The sequence below is a fragment of the Bemisia tabaci genome, chromosome 2 (assembly GCF_918797505.1).
Source record: "Bemisia tabaci chromosome 2, PGI_BMITA_v3".
NCBI lineage: Eukaryota > Metazoa > Arthropoda > Insecta > Hemiptera > Aleyrodidae > Bemisia > Bemisia tabaci.
Window position 1 is genome coordinate 64309689 of NC_092794.1, and position 25074 is coordinate 64334762.

Here is a 25074-nt window from a genome sequence, read left to right on the forward strand (position 1 = left end):
GTCGCACCGTGACTTCCCGCCCGCGGCCGGACTCGTGGACTGTCAGTGGCAAAAAATTCTGAAAATCACGGAAAATGGAGTTGTTGCATGTCTGAGGAATTTGCGATTTGACTGTTGTTATGTATGTAAAAGTTCGCGAGAAACACGATGGTGCCACTGGTTCTCTCTGAAATCAACTCCCAAGCTCAAAATAAGCTCTCAAGTTGAGGTCAAAATGGAGGGGATATCTCACGCTATCCTGAGAGTTCACCTCTACATCTAAACTGAAAACACGCAACCCTGCTAATGTATTTACTCCCTGTATTCTGTAATTGAAAAATCGTTTGTTTTTAAACTGAAAGATTCGATCGCGGAAAGATAACTAAGATCCGGCCCTCACACTCAAGTAGTGCAGGTACGTGACCGGTCGTACACAGTGGCGATTCTTGAAAGTTGGCGACTCAATTTTTTCCCCATTTCCATGTGTGTAAAACAGTCGATTCATGGTGAGGTAGCGTGTCTCGCCCAAAATCGATATTTATAATTGATTTAAATTGAGAAAAAACAATGTTGTAAAATTGCCACTGGGCGTAGCTTTTAGTATAGGGACTGGCACACAGTGAAACAAGTCGATGCTGTCAATTGGAGAGGTCGAACATGATGTGGAAACTTTAAATGCTTATTTCTTCGTTAATCGAGAATGAAGAAGTTTAAAAATGGTTCCATTGGTTTTCGCGTAAGATATCGGTCAAGGAGCACCCCTTGGTAGCTAGACTCTTTACCCAATTTTTTTTTTACCCGATACCTAGTTTGGCCAACAAGTTCAATTCAAGTCATACTTTGGCTGTGTTGCTCAAGTCGCCCTCTAAGCGCCCCGCTACAATCGACGGTGAAACTACCAAACCACGTATCTCGTTTGCGGTGTTTAAAAATTTACGATCACACTTTACTTTTTTTGAAGTAGACCAAATCAATATCATTCCTTGAAATTTTCACAGAATTTTCTCTGCACTAAGAGGAAAAATCACAGAAATTTTCAAAACTGGACGTTAAGTAGTTTTTCATTTTAAAAATAAAATATGGCAGGAAGTCTGCGACGTCGCAAACCGAGATACGTGGTTTGGAAGTTTCACCGTCGAAATAAGACAAACGAAGCCAACACAACATGGAATAGAGAGAGAGAAAGGACTCGCTTTCATGACGGCGCAGAGATACAACTATTCGTGCTTGATGGATGTCCGTATTGTATCTGCAAAATTGAAGGCGCGATGCTCCGCTCTATGCTGTCAGTGGTTTGTCGCTTAGATTCGGGAAAGAAGGTAAATAACAATGCTCCATTACATCTCTCCTACCTTCGGCTGTTTTGCTAACGTAGCCATTGAAGCACCACTACAAATAAGATGAACGGAACCAACACAATATGAAAATGGAGTGAGAGAAAGGACACGCGCTGATGACGGCGCAGGGATACAACTATTCGTACTTGATGGCTGTCCGTGTTGTATCTACAAAATTGAAGGCGCTATGACGGGAGGTGTGAGTTTGCGATGCTCTGCTCTATGCTGCCAATGCAATGAATTGTCACACTCCGATTCGGGAGAAAAGTTTTAAAGAACCAGACCCAAAAACGTCTCTCCTGTCTTCAGCTGTGTTGATGTTTGATTTTCACTCGTTTTTCCTAGTTCATGTATTATTCTTTTATAGGATGCATTTGTGCCTTACATCTAAAGTTCGGATGGACCGGTCCCATGAAACCCGCGGATACGTGTTATCAGGGATCGTTGGGTCAGTTTTACGTCTGTTTTGGGCATCTAAGGGTTAAATTCCATTATGGAGAAATTTCGGCACCTATATCATTGCTTGTAACTGAACTACATAAACTATTAGCCAGAAAAAAAACATTGCACACAAAAACGAATGGACAAACTTACATATAATAAATGGACCGCAAAAACTTTGAACCAAACAAAATTGGTAAAGGGTCTGGCCATCTACCCCTTCAAATGTATCATGTGGCAAATAAATATTGAAATTTCTAGATTGATACAAAATTGTATCATCTGATCGCTCTTCCAATGGCTCGTTCTACTTTGGAATGCGGTCTGTGCGACGGTCTCCTGCTGTGGCATCGATGATTCAGATATTCCACACCTGTTTCGAACTTTTCATATCTATCGAATCACCATCATGCTGAACAAAGAACCTACTCAGCCTTCAGCAATGACCCGTGACCTCACCGCTTGTTTTTGAGGGTCAACCCTGATGAGGGGCCTTTTTCAATGAAACAGGAGCGGCTCGAATCCGGCTCCCAGAACTTCTGGGCATCTTCTTGTTAACGATCCGCATTTTATCGTTCGTTGCGTAACAATCGTCTAGGTTCTCTCTCGAAGGGGAAAAAAAATATTTTTCCGTCTAACGACTGACAAACGAAACACGCCGTTGAATGATTGCCTCCCTTTCATTTTGTACCGCTTCAAGAAAATTAAGTCAAATGAGCATAAAAAGGACAATACGCTACTTACGTCTTATTCTTCCAAGATATTCCTGAAACAAGTTTATTTAAGTAAGCCCTCTAACAAATAAATGTTGCAGTTGTATTTTTCTCACTATTTCTTCTCCTCTAGATTTAGCTCATTTTTGTGTAAGTCATTTTAACTGGAGGGTATTTTCCCTTGTAAGCACAGCCCCTTTCCATAAAGTTAGTGACGAGGCGTGAATTATCATCATAGTTATTTCCCTGTTCGAAGCTGTGGTAAAGAATCGATTATTAATGTGTTCGTTGTAAACACACTGTTTATCGATTCTTTTCCATACATTTAAACGGCAGATGAATCGATACATCGCAAAGCAGAACACGCCACTGGTGTATAACCGAGAGGAAAATTCGCTCTAACAACAAACCAACCTGTCAAATGCAACCGCCGCCGCATTTTGTAAGCCTGGCTCATACAAGGATGGTATTGACAGCAAAGCAATAGGCTGAAATCGTCATTATCCCAGCCTAATTTTTCCAAAGTATGAAAAGAAGTTTCCCCGAAAAAAGAATAATTCATCCCCTCTGATTACGGTAACTTGACTCGCGAGTTATAGCTGATAAGGGGGTGGGTCGTCTTTTCCGCGGTAAATATTACTCGGGCAGTTCCAATTCCCACTTGCATGTCCTCCGTTGAAATATTCAGCAAATGCACCGTCCAACCGAGAGGTCTCTTATTATGTGCCGTTGCCATCGCGGGGATAAAATTACGAAATAAGCCAATAACACTGCGTGCTTAAAAATTTCCCGAGCCGTCGCGGAGCGGCAAACTGCGGGGGAGGTTATTGCTCCCGGCCGGCCGCAGAGCAAATTGCCACAAACGCAACACCCGCGTTAAGTCCGGGGGGGGGGGGGGGGGGGATCTGAGACTCTTGTATCGTGACCCTTTCGGTAAAGCACGAAGCGATAACTTTTGCCGTTGCTCTCGTGAGTAACGTAACCCACTCAATCGGAAGGGTACCTACTTAAAGCGGAAGGGAATATAAGACGTACCTTTCTTGGATCCATCAGGAAAGTTGTAAGTGCTGGAAAATGGAATCCTCTGGAATATTCAAAAGTGTATGGGAATGAACGCTGTGCGTGAGTCAGTTTTAGCTGGGAATTCTTGGGAACGTTCCTGGAAACAGGAAAATTCCTATTTAGATTCGTAGATAAGGTAACTTACACTGAAAAAAAAATGAAGTTGATGTAACATTCTGGGTGTAAAAAAAGTGTGCGAGAACTTACAAAATGCTGAATTAACTGCTACGGCAGTTACTTGAGCAATGTCAAGATGTAAAACTAACTGCCGTAGCGGGTAATTTAGCATTTTGTGAGTTCTCACACACTTTGTTTACATCCAGAATGCTAAATCAACTTCACTCTTTTTCGGTATAGCGTCTGTACGACAATTGGACCGCGTGAAGCCGAAAGGAACCATGACACATCAGCTACTGCCAAATTAATTTAAATGGGCGATTTAGTTTTTCACGTGAAAACGGTTGTGCGGATTATTATGCAAATTTCAGTGAATTTTCTGCGTAGTACGAAGCAAATCTTGAATTTTTCAGAGGAATTTGCACAAACGTTCTCTTGTAAAAAATTAAATTGCCTGAAGGAACTTGGCAATAGCTAATGTGGCTTAGTTCCTTTCTGCTAAACGCGGTAAAATTCATCTCAAAGAGTCGCCATTAAAATGAAACGGTCATAGTCTTTATTAAAAATTTTGACCTCTAATAGCAACGAGCAATTTTCGTGTAAGGATAATTACGCTATGCTAGATAATCTTTTAATGAGGTTTCAAGAGACATCTTGAAATATATTTTTGAAGTTATTATTTTCTTCGAAAAGAACGCTGTGCAACAGTTACGAAAAGTCACTAGATAAGCACAGGGTGTCTTTTTGCGCTACATTGTATTGCGTAATGTTTTTTGGTGATGTTGTCGTTTTGCGTTTTCTTTTAATGACCTCGATTAAGTATATTTTGCATCAGAAATTGGATTCGGCTCCCATGCATGCTTTTCTTTGCATCTATTTTTTAGTGAGAGCTCCCGAAAAATATCTTCCAAAACGTACATAATAAAGCAGTATTTAGTCTCCGTTCAAATTTTCAGAAAAAGTACATGTCTGAGTAAATTAGAAAGGTTGATTCTATTTTCCGTAGAAAGCGTAAAGGCCCTTCAGAACTCGCCGTCTAGATTGGCGCTGGCGCATACAACAGTGGCGTGGCGTGAATTGCGATGTATCGATTGTTCTGACATTTAAACCTATGGTAAAGAATCGATTATTAAGGTGTTCGCTGCAAACTTCCTAATAACCGATCATTTTCCATAGGTTTAAATGGAATAAAAATCGATATATCGCAAAGCACACCACGCCACTGGCATGCAAATGGCAACGGGAGTAATCTGGCATCCATCTCAGAGCGATTTAATTCAGCTGTATGCACTTAGTATCATGCACTTGCTCAGAACCGAATTTAGAACTATTCTCCCCCTCTATTCCCCTTACATATCTAATGAATACCGGATTGGTATGAACTTGTCGTGGGTGTGACAGGTACCTATAATATTAGATGTGTGCTTGTGGTCTTAAATCTTGACGTTTGACGGTTCATTTTCGTCGAGGCATGGTGTTTACTTTTATCAGTCAACCTTGAGAGCCGTGTCAGAAAACCATGCACCTGTGTTTGAGTTGCCAAAACTAAATTTATCTCCGGGAATGGATTATTTTGTCCGATCGGATAAAGGAAAGTTCCTGTTTTTGAACTATAATTGGACGTATTTCTGCCAAACGGTACTATGTACATTAAAACATGAGCCCTAAGACCCTTAAGAATGTTTGCATAACAGGGCTCACATCATAATGCACATAGTTCCGTTTGGCAGAAATACGTCCAATTCAACCTCTCTCCTCTCATTCTTGTAGGTATAATTATTTTTGAAAAGACCTCTGGCCCTTTCTCGCCTTTTTTAATACATTTTAGGAGAATAAAAGGAACTGAAAAATTTTAATGAAAGGAATAAAACTATCAACCCGGCCATCTTCTTTTTCTATTGGTATACTGAGATTTCTTCAAGTTAAGTTTTCTTAGATTTAATTTTACGGTGGTCGAAAATTGGAAAATGCGCATTTTTATTTGCAGCATTGCACTCTCTGCTTGTGTTTAATTAGTAAAAAAGTAACACCGAGTGACATCAAACACAGAAATTTTCGACTGTGTAGTGATGATTTGTGATGATATTGTGAAAATATCAATGAACACTCCTTTTGAATATCTTGCAACAAATATTTTTAAATATTTGATCTTAAAGTATGTTAATTTTCTATTTATTTTTTTTCCAGGTAAGTTTCCGTTTGACGTCATCACTGAAAGATCGTTTTCCTGTGTCCGTAAGTCACACTATGAATCTCATATATATGTGTACGTGTAAGCCACTTTATGGCGCGCTGGGGCGCTCTGCGACGCCTACTCGCCACAGGAATCTGTCATGGTAGTCATATATTCTTTTCTAAATCATATTCCGATGGTGAAACTAAAATCCCATTTTGTGCTCTTTAAGAACTGTATACCCACGGATAAAAGAAAATACCCTTCTTGAGAAATTGAACGTAGGCCGGGTCCCCACGCTGAAAACAAAAAGTTATGGGCTATATAGACATACCGTCCGTTCCGAGCTCAGTGGCTGGAACTCCCGGGTGCTGGAGCTGTAGCTCCGGGTGCCACGCCCGGAAGTTTCGGCCTCTGAGCCCGGAACGCGGTAGGTATGTATATAGCCCGAAAGTACGACTTCCACGTTTTTTTTTCTCAGTGAAAATGAGGAATTACCGGCCACGTATTGCATAATTTGTTATAAAGAGTGAGCGAGCGAAGAGGTGTCAAATACTTTCGGAACACCCTGTGTACTCTTCTGATGAGAAGCATTAATGAATACCGTGCCGACGGCAAACGGAAGCGATTCGATGCAGACGTGTAATTTCAGTCGAAACGGTGGAAAGTTGAATCACCGCTCATCCGAATGGCTGTGGATCCCGATATAAGATTGATCTATTTCAGCCGGCAAACAGACCGCCCAATCACGGGTTTTGCGTCTGCTATCAATGCTTCTTTGCAGTCGTAGTATCTGTCATCATAAGTCTTTTTGCTCAAGTTTTTTTTAACGTACAGTACCTTTGTAAATAGAGTGTGGCCGCCATACTGAAGGAGCCACTCGTGAGTGGCTCAGACATCTTAAGTTTTACAGATTTGCAATGCCTTGGCTGTACCATGTCAATAAAATAAATTTTACAGAGTTCATAGGACCCAAAAAAATGGTAAGCGTTGCATGCAGATAATGCAGTTTGATTCAATTGTATCGCCTATTATGACCTTTATTCAAACCACATATTTAGACGGATTTACACCGTTTTGAAACTAATTTTGTGCATTACACTTGGAAGAAATGTCAGCTTGAAACTGTACAATGACAAAGTTGGTAACCGCCGCAGCTTAGATGATATGGACTACATTTTGTAATTTGGAACTATAAATTCTAGCCCGGTTTAAAAACAACGTATGTGCCATTAGTTTCCCTATGCACATAAGTGTTTTTCCAGAAGAGCCAGAATTCATAGTTCCAAATTGCAAAATGCAGTCCATATGGATTGCATTTTGCAACAAGGAGTCACTATCTCTGGCTCTTCCCTAAAAAGCACCTCTCTGCATAAGGAAACCCATGGCATGTATGCTGCTTCTAAAATGAGCCAGAAATAGTGGTTTCTTATTGTAAAATGTGGTCCATATACGTCAAATGTTGGCAACAACCTTTTCTGACGCTCCCTTACCAAGAATCGCCGCCATTCATCAGTACTTAAAGGGTCTCCATAAGATTCAGATGCCATACTTTCCATACAAAGGTACTCAACCGAAATGGTGAAAAATAATACAGCTTAGCTAAGATTAGAGAAAGATTTGATCACTTTTATATGAATAGTATCCCCAATGCAGGATCCTCCTCTGATTGACTTAGCCATCTTAGGCTTTCGTCGAGCTTTCATAAAAAAGGCGAAAACAGCTTTAGGATGGATCCTAATTTTTTTTAATAATTTCTAAAAAAAAAACGAAGACGACCAAAAGCTATTCTACGACCCGCGAAACCAATTCTTAAATGGACTGCGTTTTGCAATTTGGAACTATATATTCTGGCTCTTCTGGAAAAACACTTATGTGCATAGGGACAACTAATGGCACATACGTTGTTTTTAACCGGGCTAGAATTTATAGTTCCAAATTGCAAAATGTAGTCCAAAAAAGAAACCGTACCTACGTTCAAAGGCACACAATTTCCATTAACGTGCAGCTCATCCTCATGATGTAATACATATTCCAGGTATCTCATTCAGAGTTAGCGATAAGTATTTCGAAGTGGGCTCTCCTGACAATCGGTTTAGACGTTTCACCGCTCACTTCAAACAGAAACCTACTTTCATTAAGTTTGCTTTTACTTCCTCTCAACGCAGACGGTTGCAATGTATTACTTCACTCCTTGAAAATACCGAATGGGTCACATACGGTATACAGTATAAACGCGTTAACTCCTCGGTTTATCTTGATTATCGAAGGATCGAATTAACGGGCAGTAAATCGAAGCCCTCGAGAAATTATCGGTGCATTTCGAACTTGAAATCGACGGTGAGGTGAGTCATCGACATTGGAAACGTTTAAGCTCTGCCTCTCTTGCACGGCCTGATAGGAGAAGTGCAAGGACGCCAAATCATGAAGTTGTGTAGAACATTAAGTGATACCGTACATAAAAATTGATTTTTTTTCATTTTATTTATTTATTGCTTATATTTTTTCTTGTTTGTTTGTAGAAATGAATTTTCTGCACTGAGGAAAAAAGTTTGATTTTTATCGAACGTCAACATTTTTTGGTTTAGGTAACCAAAATTTTTGTCATGGGAATCGAACTTTGGTTCAGCCATACAAGCGACCTTCAGTTCATGTGACCAGTAACATCGGTGATTTGAACCGAAAAACTTTAGTGCTCAATATGAACTGAAAATCAGTCCCTGTAACCGAAGTTTTTTTTCTCAGTATGTCACCGATTTCCTTATACTTAATATACATTCCCACTTACTCAATTTTTTTTTCGCTTCTCATTTCCTTTTTTCGTCTTCCTTTATCTTTTGCGATGAAGATCGAAAATAAAAAAAACATTAAAGTCGAACGGAATTTTTAGAATACATTGACTAAACAGCTACTTTAAAAATCTGAAGGAAAAATTATCTTATTTATGCCAGGAAAAAGTCCGGAAGGGGGGGGGGCTACCCTTTCTCCCCTACGGTGCCTCTCAAACTGGCAACATCGTTCTCTTTTCCATTTAAATCTATTATGAACAGTCTATTCTAGGTGAGGCAGTCTACTGCGATGTATGGATCGATTGTTTCCTGTGCGTCCAAATCATCGCTCCTCCGGCGTAAGGGTGTATCTTGATTTCCACGTAAGCCCTGCTCTCCATATAACTCTATGCTTTCCAGGGTTCATGTGAAAATAGAGATCTGCCTTTACGTCAGAAGAGCGACGAAATGAGTGAAGTCGCAGGTTGCCAAACGAGCAAGTCGTAACTGATGCCTCTCGATAAATCGTTCAAAACCGCGAACAGTTTATCCTTCTATAATGCGTTTATCAATGTTTGACGAGCATCCACAGACCGAGTAAGAGCAAATAACCAGGTTGAGAAATGGACGAGTTGCTTTTGAAATAGAATATGTTCAGTTCTCAGGTGAGCCTTAGAACGCTAATATTCTAAAGTAACACAGGGCTCATCTTAAAATGTGACATATTCTCTTTTTGAAACTACGCGTTCAAATGAGATGCAAACCTAATTACAGGAACGTTCCAGCTTGTCTCCGCGCCATTTTTCAAACAGTTACTCATGTGTATTTTCGGTGATTGATAAGAGTGTCGTGACTGGTCGTGATTCACATTTCTCAAAATGGAGCTGACGTTTTTGCGGTGACTATCAAAAAAAATGAGCGTTGCTCTCTCGATCGAAGCTGATTCGCCAAATATTTCTCGTGAAATGGGTTATCGAATCTCCTTGTGCTTCTGCATAATCAGTTTTGTCATAATGAGTTCGGCAAAATGTGTCGATTAAGCCTGAGTCAAGAGCAAAGTACTCCAATATGACACGCGTTTATTTTTTGCGCATGGTCATGTAATAATAAATCTCAGGTCGATAGATAAGATGAAAAAACTGTTTCATGTATCATTAATATATATATATAAAAGTCGCTTTATAACGCACTCTGGCGTTCTACGACACCCAAACGCCACATATGCCTGTCTTCCCAGAGGTTATCGGGCAACCGACACCTGTTTTATGTCATTTTTTAATAATTTTGTTCCAAGCTCCCTTGGAAATTGAATTGTGGAAAGAGCAATCCTTTCATCGTTAGCATTTATTCGCACGATATAATACTATTTTGTGGGAATTTATGTTTTTCATTCAGCATTTAACCATAGGTGTATTATCACGTTTTCTCTATATACTAACGAAAACTTGTCGACTTGACCTGCAAAAATTTCAGTCAGTATCTCAAAAATCAACCTTGAAAAACTTATTAAACGCGGGTATTTCAACCCCTCATCAAGAAGGCATCGCAAGACTTTTCGAATTACACGGTGAGCTGCCAGGAAATTAACTTTCCATATCATTAGAATCAACTACTTTTTACTGGCCACTTAGATTCTCTGCCAATGCTCATGCCAAGAACTTTACCTTGCAGCTTAAAATCAAATGACGATGACAGTATCCATAGCGAAGTTTTATAGAAGATCGTCATTTTTGGTTCTCGGTTTCTTTATCTGCGGTGTGATTAAAAATTCGATATGACAGTGCCTTCAGTCTGTATAATTGTGCAAGCATCAAAAATCTAAAGACATTTCATAGCGACAGGGTGTTTGTTTTGAGATGAAATGGGTTTGTAAAAAAAGGATGCATGAGAGGAATGTAGTCATTTGTGAGAGGACTCTTTCCATTTTTCTCAACAAAGCTATTTATGAAAATGGCTCAAATCAAGGAGGGGTGCACTTTCTTCACTTTATCAGTGGAAAAAGATAATAAAGTAACGAAAGATATGGATTTAATGAATTTTAAAGTAAACTGAACAATTTTTTTGCGGTTTTTTTTATTTTATTTTATTTTATTTGGATAACCGTTATTTTAACCCAAACTTGCTTATTTTCGATAACCTTCCCACCCACGTGTACCTTATCACCTCCGTTGTCCTTGTGCCAGGTCGCAATCAAGCTACACCGTTGCTGCTTTGATGCGTGAATCGTGAAATTACCTTTTTAGTGCTGAGCCTTTGCAGGATTGTATATTTTCTGGGCAGTTGATCTCATGAGGGTCAGCAACATTGCAAAATGCCTCGCAAATCGCCAAAGTTGCTAGATCGTCCGCTAAAATGTTTCAATCACACCTGACAAAAAAATGAAGATTGGTGATTGTGGCAACAATAACACCTACCAGGCAAGAATGTTATTGGTCAGCTCACAATCACCAAGTTGTTTTTCCCTCTCTTTTACAATCAGTACTTGATCGACTCGTGATAAAAATAATTAAGATCCACAGACTGTTGGGAACATCTCTCTAGCTGCGACCAAACCAGTTATGTGGACTCTATCGCTACCAGTCCACACAAAAAATTCGGCACCTCCCCTGTGTTTGTGTTTCGGACTCAAGTTTCTACGCCTGTGTTTTTGCTGATGAGTTTTTAACAGCCTTATTTCAAGGGATTTTTTTTTCCTGTGTCTTCCAAAAGAAAATCGAACATTTTTACTCAGTGCGTGTGCTTAGTATCAAAAGAAGTCGTATAAAATAAAGTCGTGTCCGATAACAAACCGGTTTTCGCGGTATACAATATTCGTGGTATTTAAAGTGGTCAAATAATATCACTTAAACGGGTGTTGTTACGTATCATCGAATCATAAATAACGTAGTGCGTTAGGTTTTTAGTTTCTTTGTGCTTAATAGTCGAGAAGAAATTCTGAACCGTCACACATTTCATACGAGTGATGTAATTTAACCAAAACTTTGACAACTAAGAATGATTTAAAATTGGAAAAATATTTCATAACCTTCATAACCGTTGAAGCAAAAAAAAAAACCGAACATTCCATTTGGACTGCATTTTGCAATTTGGACCTATAAATTCTGGCTCATCTGAAAAAACACTTATGTGCATAGGGAAACTAATGGCACATACGTTGTTTTTAAACCAGGCCGGAATTTACAGGTCCAAATTGCAAAATGCAGTCCATTTGGTCTCTCCACAAATGCCAATTAACTCATACTATCAGTCACAATTCAGTGTTAATTTTACATGAAAATACGTGTTTTTAATTGAAGATTCATCGATTTTTTTTCGGCGCACTTTGTCCCCCTGAATCTCGCAAGTTTCACCGAGATAGAGCCCTTTTTCCATCCAAAATGCACGGCTCACTTTTAGTGCTCAGTTTGGTGCTAGCTGCAGCTCTTAGTCTGTGCACTTGTGAATCTCCCCGCGTGACGAATACATCGGGGATCTCACTGCCGGCGACACTCCCAATCGACAAGGATGCTTTCAACCGCATGGAAACGTTCTCTCATGAGTGGCGACAGTTCCAAGCTTTCGTGCATAATCACGGAAAGAAGTACAGCTCTCTCAAAGAAGAAGAAGACAGGTTTCAGGTCTTCAAGGAAAACCTGAAGACCATCGAGCGTCTAAACGCCGACGAAAAAGGAACCGCTTTCTATGGGGTGAACGACATGGCCGATTGGTCCAAAGAAGAGTTTTTGGCCAAAAGGGCCAATCTAAAACCAATAGATCCCGCGGTATTAAATAATATTACGAAAAAGGTAAGTAAGTACTGTTTTTTATAGTTTTTCAAACTTTAGTTTTATTGCCAGTTCCAATCGCCAAGTGTGTCTTTCGAAAGTTATCTTAGTTTGTTAATCACGTCACAAATGTGTGCCACAGAAGCGTTCAAATAGTTGACCAAAATAAACGTCCCGCTTGAGGAGATCACTGATCGTACCCGTGCCTAATCGCAAAAGCCGTGGGCACATCTCAGATCTCGCCTGCAAAATCGAGCGTATGCAACCCGGCCCACCGCAGAGTTAAAATAGTTGCATTATGAGTTCGAACCCAACTTCGTGTGTTCTCTCGTTGTTCTACGCGTTGTTTTGAGATGGAAGAGCTACGTTAAGGCAGGGTTGCGCGGGTGAAATGAAAAATTTGAAATTTTGAAAATTTCCGTGTAATATTTCATGAAATTTCACTGAATTGTGAAAAATATGAAACATATTTTCAGGAGCTGGGGTATGCAACACGCACTACAAGACACCTGTCGCGTCTGAACGGGATTTTCGGTTTCGCGTCGCGTTTTGAGGGATTGTGGCGAACACTTAACTTAGTGAGCGGACTGAAAACACTCACGTCCCGCTAAAACAGCGTCGTTAATTTGGGAGAGCAAAGTTCGGTGTTAAAGAACGAAAATGAGAAAGTCGTTGAATCACATAGAATTTTTATTCACGGACCGGATGGTAATAAATGGATATGACGGATATTAGAATTTGAACAAGAAGTTACATATTAAGCCGACTTGCGGTAGAGCGTATAGGAATTGACATATCGTCGCGCTAAGATGTGAAAAACCGAAGTGAAGTTAGAGTCGTAGAAGACGAGCTCTAACGGTCTTAGCTACGTAAGATTTAGGCTGCATTGCATCAGCCATCCTGTGCATTGATAAAAAAAGATATTAAAGAAATGTGATCATGCGTCTGATTGTATTCAAGCATTGGCTTAAGGCCTGAAAATGCTTGACTTGTAGAAACTAAGAGAGAGACAGAAGAAATGGGAGAGAAAGGGATAGAAGAAATATTCTGTCTCGGGTGAATTTTGAAGAGGCGTTGCGTAACACGCGACAACACCCGAAAGCAAAAACCAGTCGCTTTTCATTTAATTTTGCATTTAATTTCGAAAAATATTTTTCATATTTCTCAGAAATTTCAAGTTGTATTTTTCACGTAAAATTGCAACCCTGCGTATAAAGGAGGGAGAGCAGTTCGCTTAACGCTTACGTACTCTTATTCCTTAAGCAGGACACTTAACGGCCCCTACACAGCGAGAAAATTCAACCCAAAAGTTTGCTTGATACGGCATGAAATAGACAAAATTGTTGATCCTGGAGTTTCTTAGTCTCTCCGTTGTTTACTGCACTAAATTCTTCGCTAACTGTACCAAAATGATCACAAAGTTTGGGTTGGTCTGTGTTTCTTATTCTATATTATCCAAAATTATTACAAGAACACAATATTTTTCTCAGTGTGTAGAATGGAGATGTTGCATGTGTGAGGAATTTGCGATTTGACCGTTGATTATCATGTAAACGTTCGCGAGAAACACGATGGTGCTACTGGTTTTCTCTGAAATCATCTCCCAAGCTCAAAAAGAGCTCTCAAATTGAGGCCAAAATGGAGGGGATATCCCACGCTATCCTGAGAGTCCACTTCTACATCAATACAAACTCTCCATGCAAAGATAGGGAGCAAAAACATTGCTGTGATGCCATGTTTTCACTTTTAGAGTCCCCAAATAAAGTCTCAGCCCTGTCAACGTATTTGCTCCCTATCTTTGCATGGAGAGTTTGTCTTGATGTAGAGGGGGGCTCTCAGGATAGCGTGGGATATCCCCTCCATTTTGGCCTTAACTTGAGAGCTTTTTTTGAGCTTGGGAGTTGATTTCAGAGAAAACCAGTGGCACCATCGTACCATCGTGTTTCTCGCAAACTTTTACATAAGAATCAACAGTCAAATCGCAAATTCCTCACACATGCAACATCTCCATTATATCACACTCAGATGAACGCTCATTTCCCTTTCATAAGACTCGATCAAAACTAATCCACTATCCCAATGTCTACGATATCCCAGGTGAACCTCTCAGCCGACGGCGACGACGCCACGATCGCGATCCCAGCGGACTTTGACTGGGTGTCGAGCCTTTCGGTGACACCGGTTAAGGACCAGAAATCCTGCGGCGCCAACTGGGCTTTTGCCGTCGTTGGTAACATCGAGAACGTGGCGGCGATCAAGAGCGGAGCCCTGCGGGACCTCTCCGTCCAACAAATAATCGACTGCGCCAATCAGACCGTCTGTGGGCCCGGAAATCTGATCACCGGCTACCAAACGGCCCTTACCACCGGCCTCGTTCTGGAGTCCGACTACCCTTTCGTCGGCAACGACTCCGCCTGCAAATTCTCCCCTAAAGAGGTTTGTCATCATTGAGAAATTATCGCCGTGTTACCAAAGAGAACACATACGCGAAAATGGGGTTTTGAGAAAATGGATGTACACCGTCCGCGCAAAAGAGTATATTAAAAAAACGAGGGGAGCAAGAAAGTAAAAATCTCTACTCTGTGTAAAATTGTCATTACCTACTATTCAAACGACTCTTTAAAATAGTTTAGATCATTACAAACCGACGAATTTTATCTTCGATTTTATATAAAGGACCTTTTTTTCGTTTCATATTAGGCTAGGCAAGAAAGCAGCAAATCGACGGTGTAAGTCGGCAATCACATAACTCGGTTTGCGACGTCGCAACCAGACTTCCTGTCATACATTATTTTTTAATAGAAAACCTCGCAACGGCAATTCCTTAAAACTGCCGTGATTTTTCTTCTTTGTGCGAAGAAAAGTTTGCAAAAACTTCGAGGAATGATATCAATTTGTTCTCCTTTAAAATATTAACATAGAGGCGGAGATCTTCAGACACCGCAAACGAGTTATGTGATTGCCGACTTACACCGTTGAAATGCTGAATATTCTAAATCGATGGCCAAAGTAGGCAGTTCCAGCAAGAAAATATGTGGAGTTACCAGTGGCGTGGCGTGAATTGCGATGTATCGATTGTTATGTAATTTAAACCTATGGTAAAGAATCGATTATTAAGGTGTTCGCTGCGAACACCCTGTTTATCGATCCTTTCCCATAGTTTTAAATGGCATATCAATCGATATATCGCAATTCACGCCACGCCACTGGGAGTTACGCCGTTTTGTTTGAAATAACGTCAATTTTTGCGTCTCTGATGCTCAGTGGCGTTTCTTTAAAGTTGGCAACACTGTTTCCCCCCCCCCCCCCCCATTTAAATGGATCCAAAACAATCGATTATTTTGCCTCGCCAAAATTCGATACTTTTTAATTGAGTTAAACGGAGAAAAAACAGTGTTGCCGACTCTCAGAATAGCCACTCCCTTTGCTACTGTCTTGTAATTTTCGTTTTTTATAAGCTAGAAAAATTTTGCTGTTTTAAATAAACCAGTCAATGTATTTAAATAAAACTAGGGGCTTATGGGGCTGCTTCGCAGCCCCTTATTTTGCCTGTACACTTTTCACTTTCACATGTTTTTTTTTTTTTTTATTATTTATTTTCATTTAATTTTCTGTTTTGTCTTTGAATCGGGTCTAATTATTTCTTTGAGAGAATAAATATAACAAATGTTTTCAAAAATTGTAATTTTATTTAGTAAACTTTAAACTAAAATTTTGTTTTAATCTTCATTCAAAATTATTTTTTAGGTTTTACATTTGTTTTTAAACTAAGTTTTAAGTATCGGTTTTTTATCTTCTAAATACTTTACTCTGTTTTTCTTTAATTGTTGCTTCTTCTTTTTCGATTTCTGCCCTGCTTTTTTCCCAATTTTTCCTTCAACTCTTCTCTTTTTCGTTCCTCCTTTTTTCTTTTCTTCTTTTTCTTCTTCATTTTCTGCTCCCTCTTTTTCTTCTTCATTTTCTGCTCCCTTTTTATCTTCATCCAATTCTTCCGCTTTTTCTTCTTCTTGTTCCTGTTCATTTTTCTTTCCGTTTTCCGTATTTTCTGTTTCAGAAGTTTTTTCTTTTTCCAGTTTCTTCATCTTACTGTTCCACATGAATGTTGTGAGAAAGAAAAATTGGAGGTTATTGACTTGATGAGGAAAAATTGGAAATAGGAAAAAGATGGAGCCAATCACGATTTGGGGTTTGAACTGTTTATTTTTAAAATGTTTAAAAACAAAACGGAATAGACAAAGTCCAAATAGTAATTAACAGAGGAGGAAAGATTTAAATGCATTCCGGATGCGTTAAGGGGTGGGAAGGAGGGAGGGACGGACTGAGAAACTGAAAAAAGTACGTTACGTAACGGTAAATATAGGCGGTTCTACGGGGGTGCCAGTGGGTGCCGGGCACCCCCACACAAAAATTAAGTGCAGTTACCGGAACCGTGAAAGGGGCCTTCTTCTTCCTTCACCTCTATTAATTGCTTTTTTAACCAGTATAGAATTTAATATAAAAAGGACCAAATTATACTGCTTTTAAAGATTCTGCATTCGCTCACACTGAGTAAAAATCCCAGCAATTAATTGAAAATGTTTTAAACAGAATTAATATTGATAGCCGTGTTTTACAAAGATTCTACTGTTTTTTATGGTAAGATTGTAGTTTTGATGGAAAGTTTTGCTAAAAAATTTTCTACGTTGAATGTATAGGTATTTCAGTAGAAAGAAAGGAGAGAAAAAGAGAAAGGATGGTAGGAAAGGGATAAAACTTGAGGGCCGAAACTTAGGCCTCCCCTGAGCGACCTTCCCCTTCGAGACCGGTCTCCGACATTTTTCACCTCTGGGCACCCCCAAACATGAAGGTCTAGAACCGCCTAGTAAATATAAATAAACTTACCTATATATGGATCCTTGAACTTTAAAGCAATAAGGTCCATCACCCGGAATATCAATTCGATTTGCAGAGAAAGAGGCAAAAGCAACAGCACTATTATAATTTCTGATATGCTTTATGAAATTTGGAGAATATAAAAATAATGATTTCAAATCGGTATTTGTCCGAATACTCGGTAAAGAAATTAAGCCATTTTGGCAGCAGTTATTAAAATGACCATTGGACATTTCACCCTGAAAATGGCGAGCATCACAATGATGACAAATTATATTCATTGAACCGACTGAAAATTTGGTAACAAAATTTTCATCAAAGTTCTGATCATCAATTTTATACTTCCGAAATGAAGAAATGAAACTTTGATTTTCTATACTAATAACAGAGTTAAGTTCTTGCTTCACTAAACGAACATGCGAAGAATTCTGGAAAACGCGACCATGTTTTGGAGGACGACCGCCTCGGTCATTGAAAATTTCACTCATAACAACTGTTAAATTTAAAATTAAAATTAGTAAAAATTATTATTATTTTAACAAAATCATAACTGAAAAGTTCAATATTTAAATTAAAAAAAAATAAATCAGAAGAAAAAGGGATGAAATGAAAATGGAAATTAATAATAAACATATTTATACACATTGAAAAGAAACAGCGTGAAAAGTTCTGAGAAAAAAAACTTGGAGGTTATTGCCTTAATGAGGAAAAATTGGCAATAGGAAAAAGATGGAACCAATCATGAAAAACCGTAAAAAAAAAAAAAAAAAAAAAAAAAAAAACGCGGGAAAAGAAAAATGTAAGTTGATGGCAGTTGAGTGTTGGAAGTAACCTCACTTAATGATGATTGTTGAATGAAAACAGCTGATAAAAAGACAGCAAACAGTAAAGTAAGATGCGTAGCAACAAAACTTTTCCGAAAAACAAAAAACAAAAAACCCCCACTTCCCCTCATCCAATTTATGAGTTTTTAGGGATTTAAAAATCGGGGACGAACCCCAGAAAATAATTTATAGTTTTCCCGAAGCATTGAGAACAACACCTTTCAAATGAACCAACGCCCCTCGCAATTAGTACAGTGGTTGATTCACAATTTCATTCTATTTTTCAAATTAAATATTAAGATTATAACGGAAACTCAAATTCCAAGATGTAAGCACTGTTCCTGGTGTTTCTAAATCCAAAGTAAACAAAGATGTAACGGAAGGATTGAAAAAATAAATGACCCCATTGTGTACTATTATAACACTAGAACTGGCAACGTAATTTTTCAATTTATTTTATTTATTTTTTTTTAATTAATGGGAATAAGTTCCTCCCATCGAAGTGTTCTTAAATCAACGTCTTATCCTTCAGTGAAGACCTCACACTGAAAAAGAAAGTTACGGGCTGTATGGACGTGCCGTCCGTTCCGGGCTCAGAGGCCGAATGTCCCGGGTGCTAGAGCCGTAGCTTCGATTGTTCCGGGTGCTACGCCCGGAACTTTCGGCATCTGAGCCTGGAATGCGAACGGTATGTCTATATAGCGCGTAAGTACGGCTTCCACGGCCGGAATTATTTCTTCAGTGCATTAATGTTGCGCCCTCTTAAACTTTTTTAGGTTGCTGTGAGACTAAAAGAGTTCAACGTATACAAGGCATCGGAAGAAGAGATGGCGCAGTTCATCGCTATCAAGGGATCAACAGTGAACGCTATCAACGCCGAGCGGCTGCAGTTCTACATCTCCGGTGTAATTTCGCCGGCCGAAGGGACGTGCGACTCGACTAAAACCGATCACGCGGTGTTGGTTGTCGGCTACGGAAGGGATCCCAAGAGCGGACTTGATTTCTGGTCACTCAAAAACAGCTGGGGCAAGGGATGGGGGGAACACGGATACGCAAAAGTGGCCAGAGGCAAGAACACTTGCGGAATCGCTGGTCATTTTGCTTCCGCCACTGTCGAATAGGACGTTATTAAGTATAGTTACGAAAATCAAACAAGGTGTTTCGTATCTTCATTTTTCTTACCGTATTCACATTGGAGAAAACAAATCAAAACTCCGGCCGTGGAAGCCATTTTTATGGGCTATATGGACATACTGCACGTTCTGGGCTCAGAGACCGAAAGCTGCGGGTGGTAGAGCCGTAGCGTACCCTCGACTGTTCTGTGTACAGAGGCCAAAAGTTCCGGGTGCTGGAGCCGTAGCGCACCCTCGACTGTTCTGTGTTCAGAGGCCAAAAGTTCCGAGTGCTGGAGCCGTAGCGTACCCTCGACTGTTCTGTGTACAGAGGTCGCTGTACTCGGAACTTGCCCTCTGGGCCGGCCCAGAACGGACATTAAGTCTTTACAGCCCGTAAGTATGGCTTCCCCGGCCGTAGTTTTTTTTTCTGCGTGTTCCAAAGTGAATAAAATATTTAAGATATTTTTTGAGGTACAATAGATATTTTTTGAATTTAGTAACCGTCCCCGAGATTATTTATTACAATCAAAAATGTACCTGTAGTTAACTCGCTATCGCCCTGTTTTTTTTGCACTTTTACGTACTTATTTTCTCAAATTTTCATTGGTTCGAAAAAAATATATTGTTAACTTTGGTAAATTGTTAGAGATCTTGAAGCCTGAAAGAGTTTTTTGACAATTATTCACAACAATCCTCTCTCGATTTGAAGTCCTCTCCATGAGCTCAATTTTCGTCAACTGCAGTTTATCAATACCCTATACATTTATGCATATTTATATGAACCTCTTTATCGCCCTCGTGCACTTTGCATATCGCTAGAAGTCGATCAATTATGTTTTCTCTCCTTCCGTCCTGCTGGTAAATTTTGCGTGCTTTGTGATTTTGTCGTGCAATCTTCATGCGATAATTTTGAACCTTGACCTGTGCAGATTTTCTTAATAAAGTAATGTGTGTTACTGAGTCAATTATATTGAAAGTTTTTCAATCAAATATTCAACTTTTTCTTTTTTGTGACCTGTATTTACTGTCACTATCTCGCGGTCACATGGATTTTCATCTCCGAATCAATAACAACTTATCGAAAAAGTCATGGTCACCGAAATACCCGAGAATGTGTGTGCTGGTTCAGCACTTACGTTATTAGAGTGCGCGCGTGTAAATACTTTGAGTAATTGTAAGGCTGAAATGGTGCTGAAGTCGAGCAATAAAATGATGGCATCGCTCATCGAAAATAATAGACAGCTCGTATTGGCTTTGTTTCATGGACAATAGTGGCACACCTCGGTAGCGCGACAGTGCGGTGGCCTCTGACCTTGAATAAAATCGCTATCATGACGATAGAATTTAGAACAGAATTAACATTTATATTGGAAAGAATGAAGATATGCATTTTAGTTTAGAAGATAAACATCAACATTAAACATAACAATAATCATATCCAATCCAGTGGTGAAAATTAGCAGTTAATTGTCTGCATGCACAGCTCAAGCGTCAATGAAAAGTTAAGGTCAATCATTCCGCATTAGCTCCATCCACACAAGCCAGTGTTTACTGCACTCGTATACTGCTGTGCTAAGGAAAAAAGTCGTATGAACATTCGAGCGTTGCCACATTTCCTTGGATAAAATGTTTATTTCTGAGGAAAATTATGAATATTTTTCCTGGAAATTTTCAGGAACTTCAGATCAAAATACGAACAAAATTCTCTGAGAAATTGGCGGAAAAGTATTCAAAAATTTTCCTGAAAATTAGTGATTTGCCAGAGGGAATTCTGCAACGCCTAAAGGCTCATACGATGTTTTTCCTTCGCACGGTAGGATACGTCATATATGCGACCGTGCTAAGGAAGAACACCGCTTGAGCCATCAGGCGTTGCCATATTTCCTTCGAAACATCACGAATTCACGGAAAAATTCGATATATTTTTCTTCCGGTTTTTCACAGAATTTTATTTGAAATTTGATCTAAATTATCTGAAAATTTCAGTGAAAAATTCTCATATTTTTCCTCAAAAATAAGTATTTTATCGTTGGAAACGTGGCAACATTCAAATGTTTATACGGTGTTTTTCCTTAGCACGGCAGTATGGTGGAAATGGTAATTGTTTATTATTCTTACGGACGGCGCTTCGAGTCGTGACGCAAGAGATCTGTGCCTCGTGTGAAATCGTAGGCGTTTTCCCGCGTTGATCTTAGATGGATGAACCGATGAAAAGATTGACCAACCACCATAACGAGCTTCTCCCGTACTGATTCATTCTTCTCTTGAAGTATGTCTTAGGAACGTGAAGTCCTTGAAGTCGGAAAATGCCTTCTGTCGATAGTGCGACTTTTGTGGACTCGGGTGATCAATGACCATTCAACTGTCAAAAAGTAGCTTGAAAGTTCTCCTCCGATCATTCCATCGTGGTGAAACCAGAGGCGGGTCCAGCGATTTGGCAACACCGGATTCCCTCCATTTAAACCAATGTTAAATAATCGACTCTTCTCGAAACACCTGACCCCTCCAAGAATCGATATATTTCCATAAGTTTAAATGGAGAAAAACAATGTTGTCAAATTGCTGGATCCGCTTCTGACACCACCGGGTCCAAATTTTGTTGGAAGCAAACTTCTATATCTGCAAGCAGCTGCGCGGCGACTTTAATGTAAATCACCTCGGAGTGAAAAAAAATCTCAAAATACCTAAAAAAAACCTGGAAAAGTCAGCAAATTTTATTTATTCGTGAAAATTAGGAAGCTTTGCCCCCAGACCGTGAAAATTCATAAATCCGGCACCGCTGCTGGATCTTTATTTAAATTTGGGGGTTTGAAAATGTAACTTGCGGCCAACCGCAATCTATCGGACCCGGGAGTCAGTGGCGTGGCGTGAATTGCGATGTATCGATTGTTATGCTATTTAAACCTATGGTAAAGAATCGATTATTGAGGTGTTCGCTGCGAACACCCTGTTTATCGATTTTTTCCATAGGTTTAAATGGCATATCAATCGATATATCGCAAAGCACGCCAGTTTAGATGATAACTCTTAGGAGAACGGACAGTAATGTTTACATCATCCACGCTGAAATAAAGTGATGTTCAATGAGATGTGCTCAACCTTAGGTCAGTGTATTGATCTCATTGCCCGATTCCACGTTAGTAAGTAAGAGAATAAAAATATTCCAACTCTCTGCGCTATATTGGGCCCAAATGTTGGCAACGAACTTTCATTCACCGACGGCCGCAGTTTTGTTTATCAGGGCTAATTGATAGTCGATTCATGTTTGGCACTGTTGAGAATTCATGGGTGGGTTGGACGGGTCATAAATTTAGCTTAAATAATTGCTGACAGCTTAAGCCAGGATATACGGGATTTTCAAATGCGTTCGGCTGCTACGACTGCAACCAACAAAATTTCAGTCTAGGAAGACTATTAGACGAAAACAAGAGGACCATAAACTGCGGTGGGATGGAAGAAGGTAATATTTTAAACTCAAAGGCATACAAAAAAGCCACCACTTCAGGAGCGTACGAGACTTATTGTTAATATCTCTCCATTATCATCCACCTCCTTTTCTCCTCTTCTTCTCTATCTTCTCCTCCTCCTCCACCCTCCTCATTCTCCTCGTCGCTCTCCTTATATGCTTTCTCGTTTTCTGCCCCTTCTTCTTTTACTTCTTTTCCTTCCCCTCATTTGTCTTTTTCTTCGTCTCCCCTTCCTCCATATTCTCATTTCTCTCTTTCTCCTTCCACTGCTTTTTCTTCCCCCTCTTCCCCTCCTTATTCTTCTTTCTCTCTCTCCTTCTGCTTCGTCTTCTTCTCTTCTTCTTCTCCCTCTCCTTCTCCTCCCCTCTTATTCTTCTCCTCTCTCATGCTTCCACTATCTCTCCTTTAATTTCTCCGTCCTTTCCTCCTCTCCCTCTTTCTTAACCTATTTCTTCTTTCCCTTCTTCTTTTTCTCTCTCTGGGGGAAAAAAATCGCGCCTGCTTGCACTAGATGTAAGCTCACAATAATAAAGTTATTAACATTTTTTTTACTCATACGAGGAGGTTTTTTTTCTCTCTAAATTTTTTCCAAATACATATACAAAGTTTGAAAAAAATATCTTCCTTTTTTACTAACCTGGAACATCGTCTTTGATACGAATTGCTTCTGTTTCTTTCGAACTTGTTTTGAACTTGGTCACCTGAAGCTCAGGAATTCCCGCCATCTCGCTCAAAGGTCAAGTTTCAGCAGTAGATTTTTTTCCGGAGTGAGGACGTCCAGTGTCTAGGCGAGTTTTAATCTTTAAACAAATCGCACCAGTCATAGTCGCCAAATCGCCGGAAATTCTTTGATTTTTTTCTAATTTCTCGCGGGAATAAAATGCAGAATATCGTGCAAAATTTTTCTTCACCGTAATATTAACCGACAGCTCAGAACAGTCTTGAGAGCCGCAGGCCAAAGTTATAAGCTGAGGGACGGAACCTGTGCCGAACTTCACGTAATAATTTACCAAAATTATATTTGTCTGAAGAGGCATATAGGTGATGATTATCATCATCTCACATCTTATAATCAGTCCATTATGAATCCTTTCATGTCCAAAATGTCAAATTTTACAGGAAAAACAAGTTTAATTAATGAACAAGGTGTTAAATGGACCTCAGTGAGGTCATTTAGACGCATCCAACCACTAGATGGACGTCAGTAAGGCCATTTAGACGCATCCAACCACTAGACCATTCGCCTATGTATGAGGAGATGACCAAAAAATCGAGCAACCCTGATTTGTAAAAATTCGTCCAGCATAAGTATCATCCCGACATTCATCAGTCATCATTTGACGAATTTCTTGCTCAACAAGTTGTTCATCAATCATCACTAGGCACAACTTAGCGTTGACCTCTAATAGACTGCTTTAGTAACTACGTCATTCGTTATGATATCCAGCTTTTGGCTCAAACCAAAACAAACTAACATAACCTCATGTGCGAATTCTTCATGAGTTTATTGTGTTAATTTATTGCAATTCAGTCATTGACCGATCATAAATCAATCAAAGACTCATTAAATACGAGAACTTTCGATTGTAAGAAATACCTGGAGCTTTTTACTACTATGTATGCAATAATGCGCGAATCATAATAATAAGTTCATGTATTTGTTTGCATTTGCAAATGGCACATTTTATCAACGAACTAGAACCAAATCTATGTTTCAGGGTTTAGTGAGCGTATATTACGGAACACAAGAAAGAATTTACTAGTCATTAGACATCATGGACTTATGCATATCCATGCTACAGCTTTCAAATTTACTATGGCGATAAGAGCGCGAATCAGAAATAAGGCTCTGTGTCTTACATTTGGAACGTATTGTCTACCACCAACGGGACTTGAACCCGGGCCATAGTGACGAGAGCCAGACGCGCTGACAGCACAGGGGCTGATCTGGAATTGAGACGGCGTAGACAAAGAAGACGTCCGGCGTATTACCAGTCCTATTACTCGCAATGGCTGTTTCCATGGCGCTTAGGTGAACGTATGACAGAACGCGCTATCCGGGATTGCTTAGAATTACCACCTCAAATGTCAATTGCAACCGCCGCTTAGTTCCGTTGGATCAGCAAATACTGTCTTCATTTGAACCATTGCGTTGTCTATCAATTTCATAATCAGCCGATGGCGGCGTAACCACTAAATCAGTCTATTTAACTTTTGCTTCAACTGATTACTAGCTTAGACTGTTCGTGCGGGGTCTATGAAAGATATTGTCTCTGGCCATGTTGCTCATTCGTATGCTTCGAAGCGGCAGCCCCGCAGCCCTGGCGGAATGAACCCACAGCTCTTTGTGAGTGGTATAGTCGGCCGCGGAGCTGATTGTGATTGCCATACGGAAATTGGGGCCGCGAGGACGCGATGATCATGGTGGATGAGTCGCTATGG

The 25074-nt window shown here is 39.8% G+C and overlaps 2 protein-coding genes across 12 annotated transcripts in view; both read left to right on the forward strand.

Moving 5' to 3' along the window:
* The window catches only part of Ctl2 (Choline transporter-like 2), a 68148-nt gene that overhangs the window by 6474 nt on the left and 36600 nt on the right, over positions 1-25074 (forward strand). The window lies entirely within an intron of this gene.
* On the forward strand, positions 11131-20155 carry LOC140223850 (cathepsin F-like). 10 transcript variants are annotated; one of them, XM_072296059.1, is made up of 4 exons: positions 11131-11485; positions 11887-12375; positions 14452-14790; positions 18827-20155. In XM_072296059.1, the coding sequence occupies exons 2-4, from the start codon at positions 11968-11970 to the stop codon at positions 19169-19171; spliced, it is 1092 nt and encodes a 363-aa protein (XP_072152160.1). In that variant the 5' UTR covers positions 11131-11485; positions 11887-11967; the 3' UTR covers positions 19172-20155. The 10 variants fall into 10 exon arrangements, with proteins under 10 accessions (XP_072152160.1, XP_072152161.1, XP_072152162.1 ...); XM_072296060.1 differs by having other exon boundaries at positions 11131-11473; XM_072296061.1 differs by having other exon boundaries at positions 11131-11446.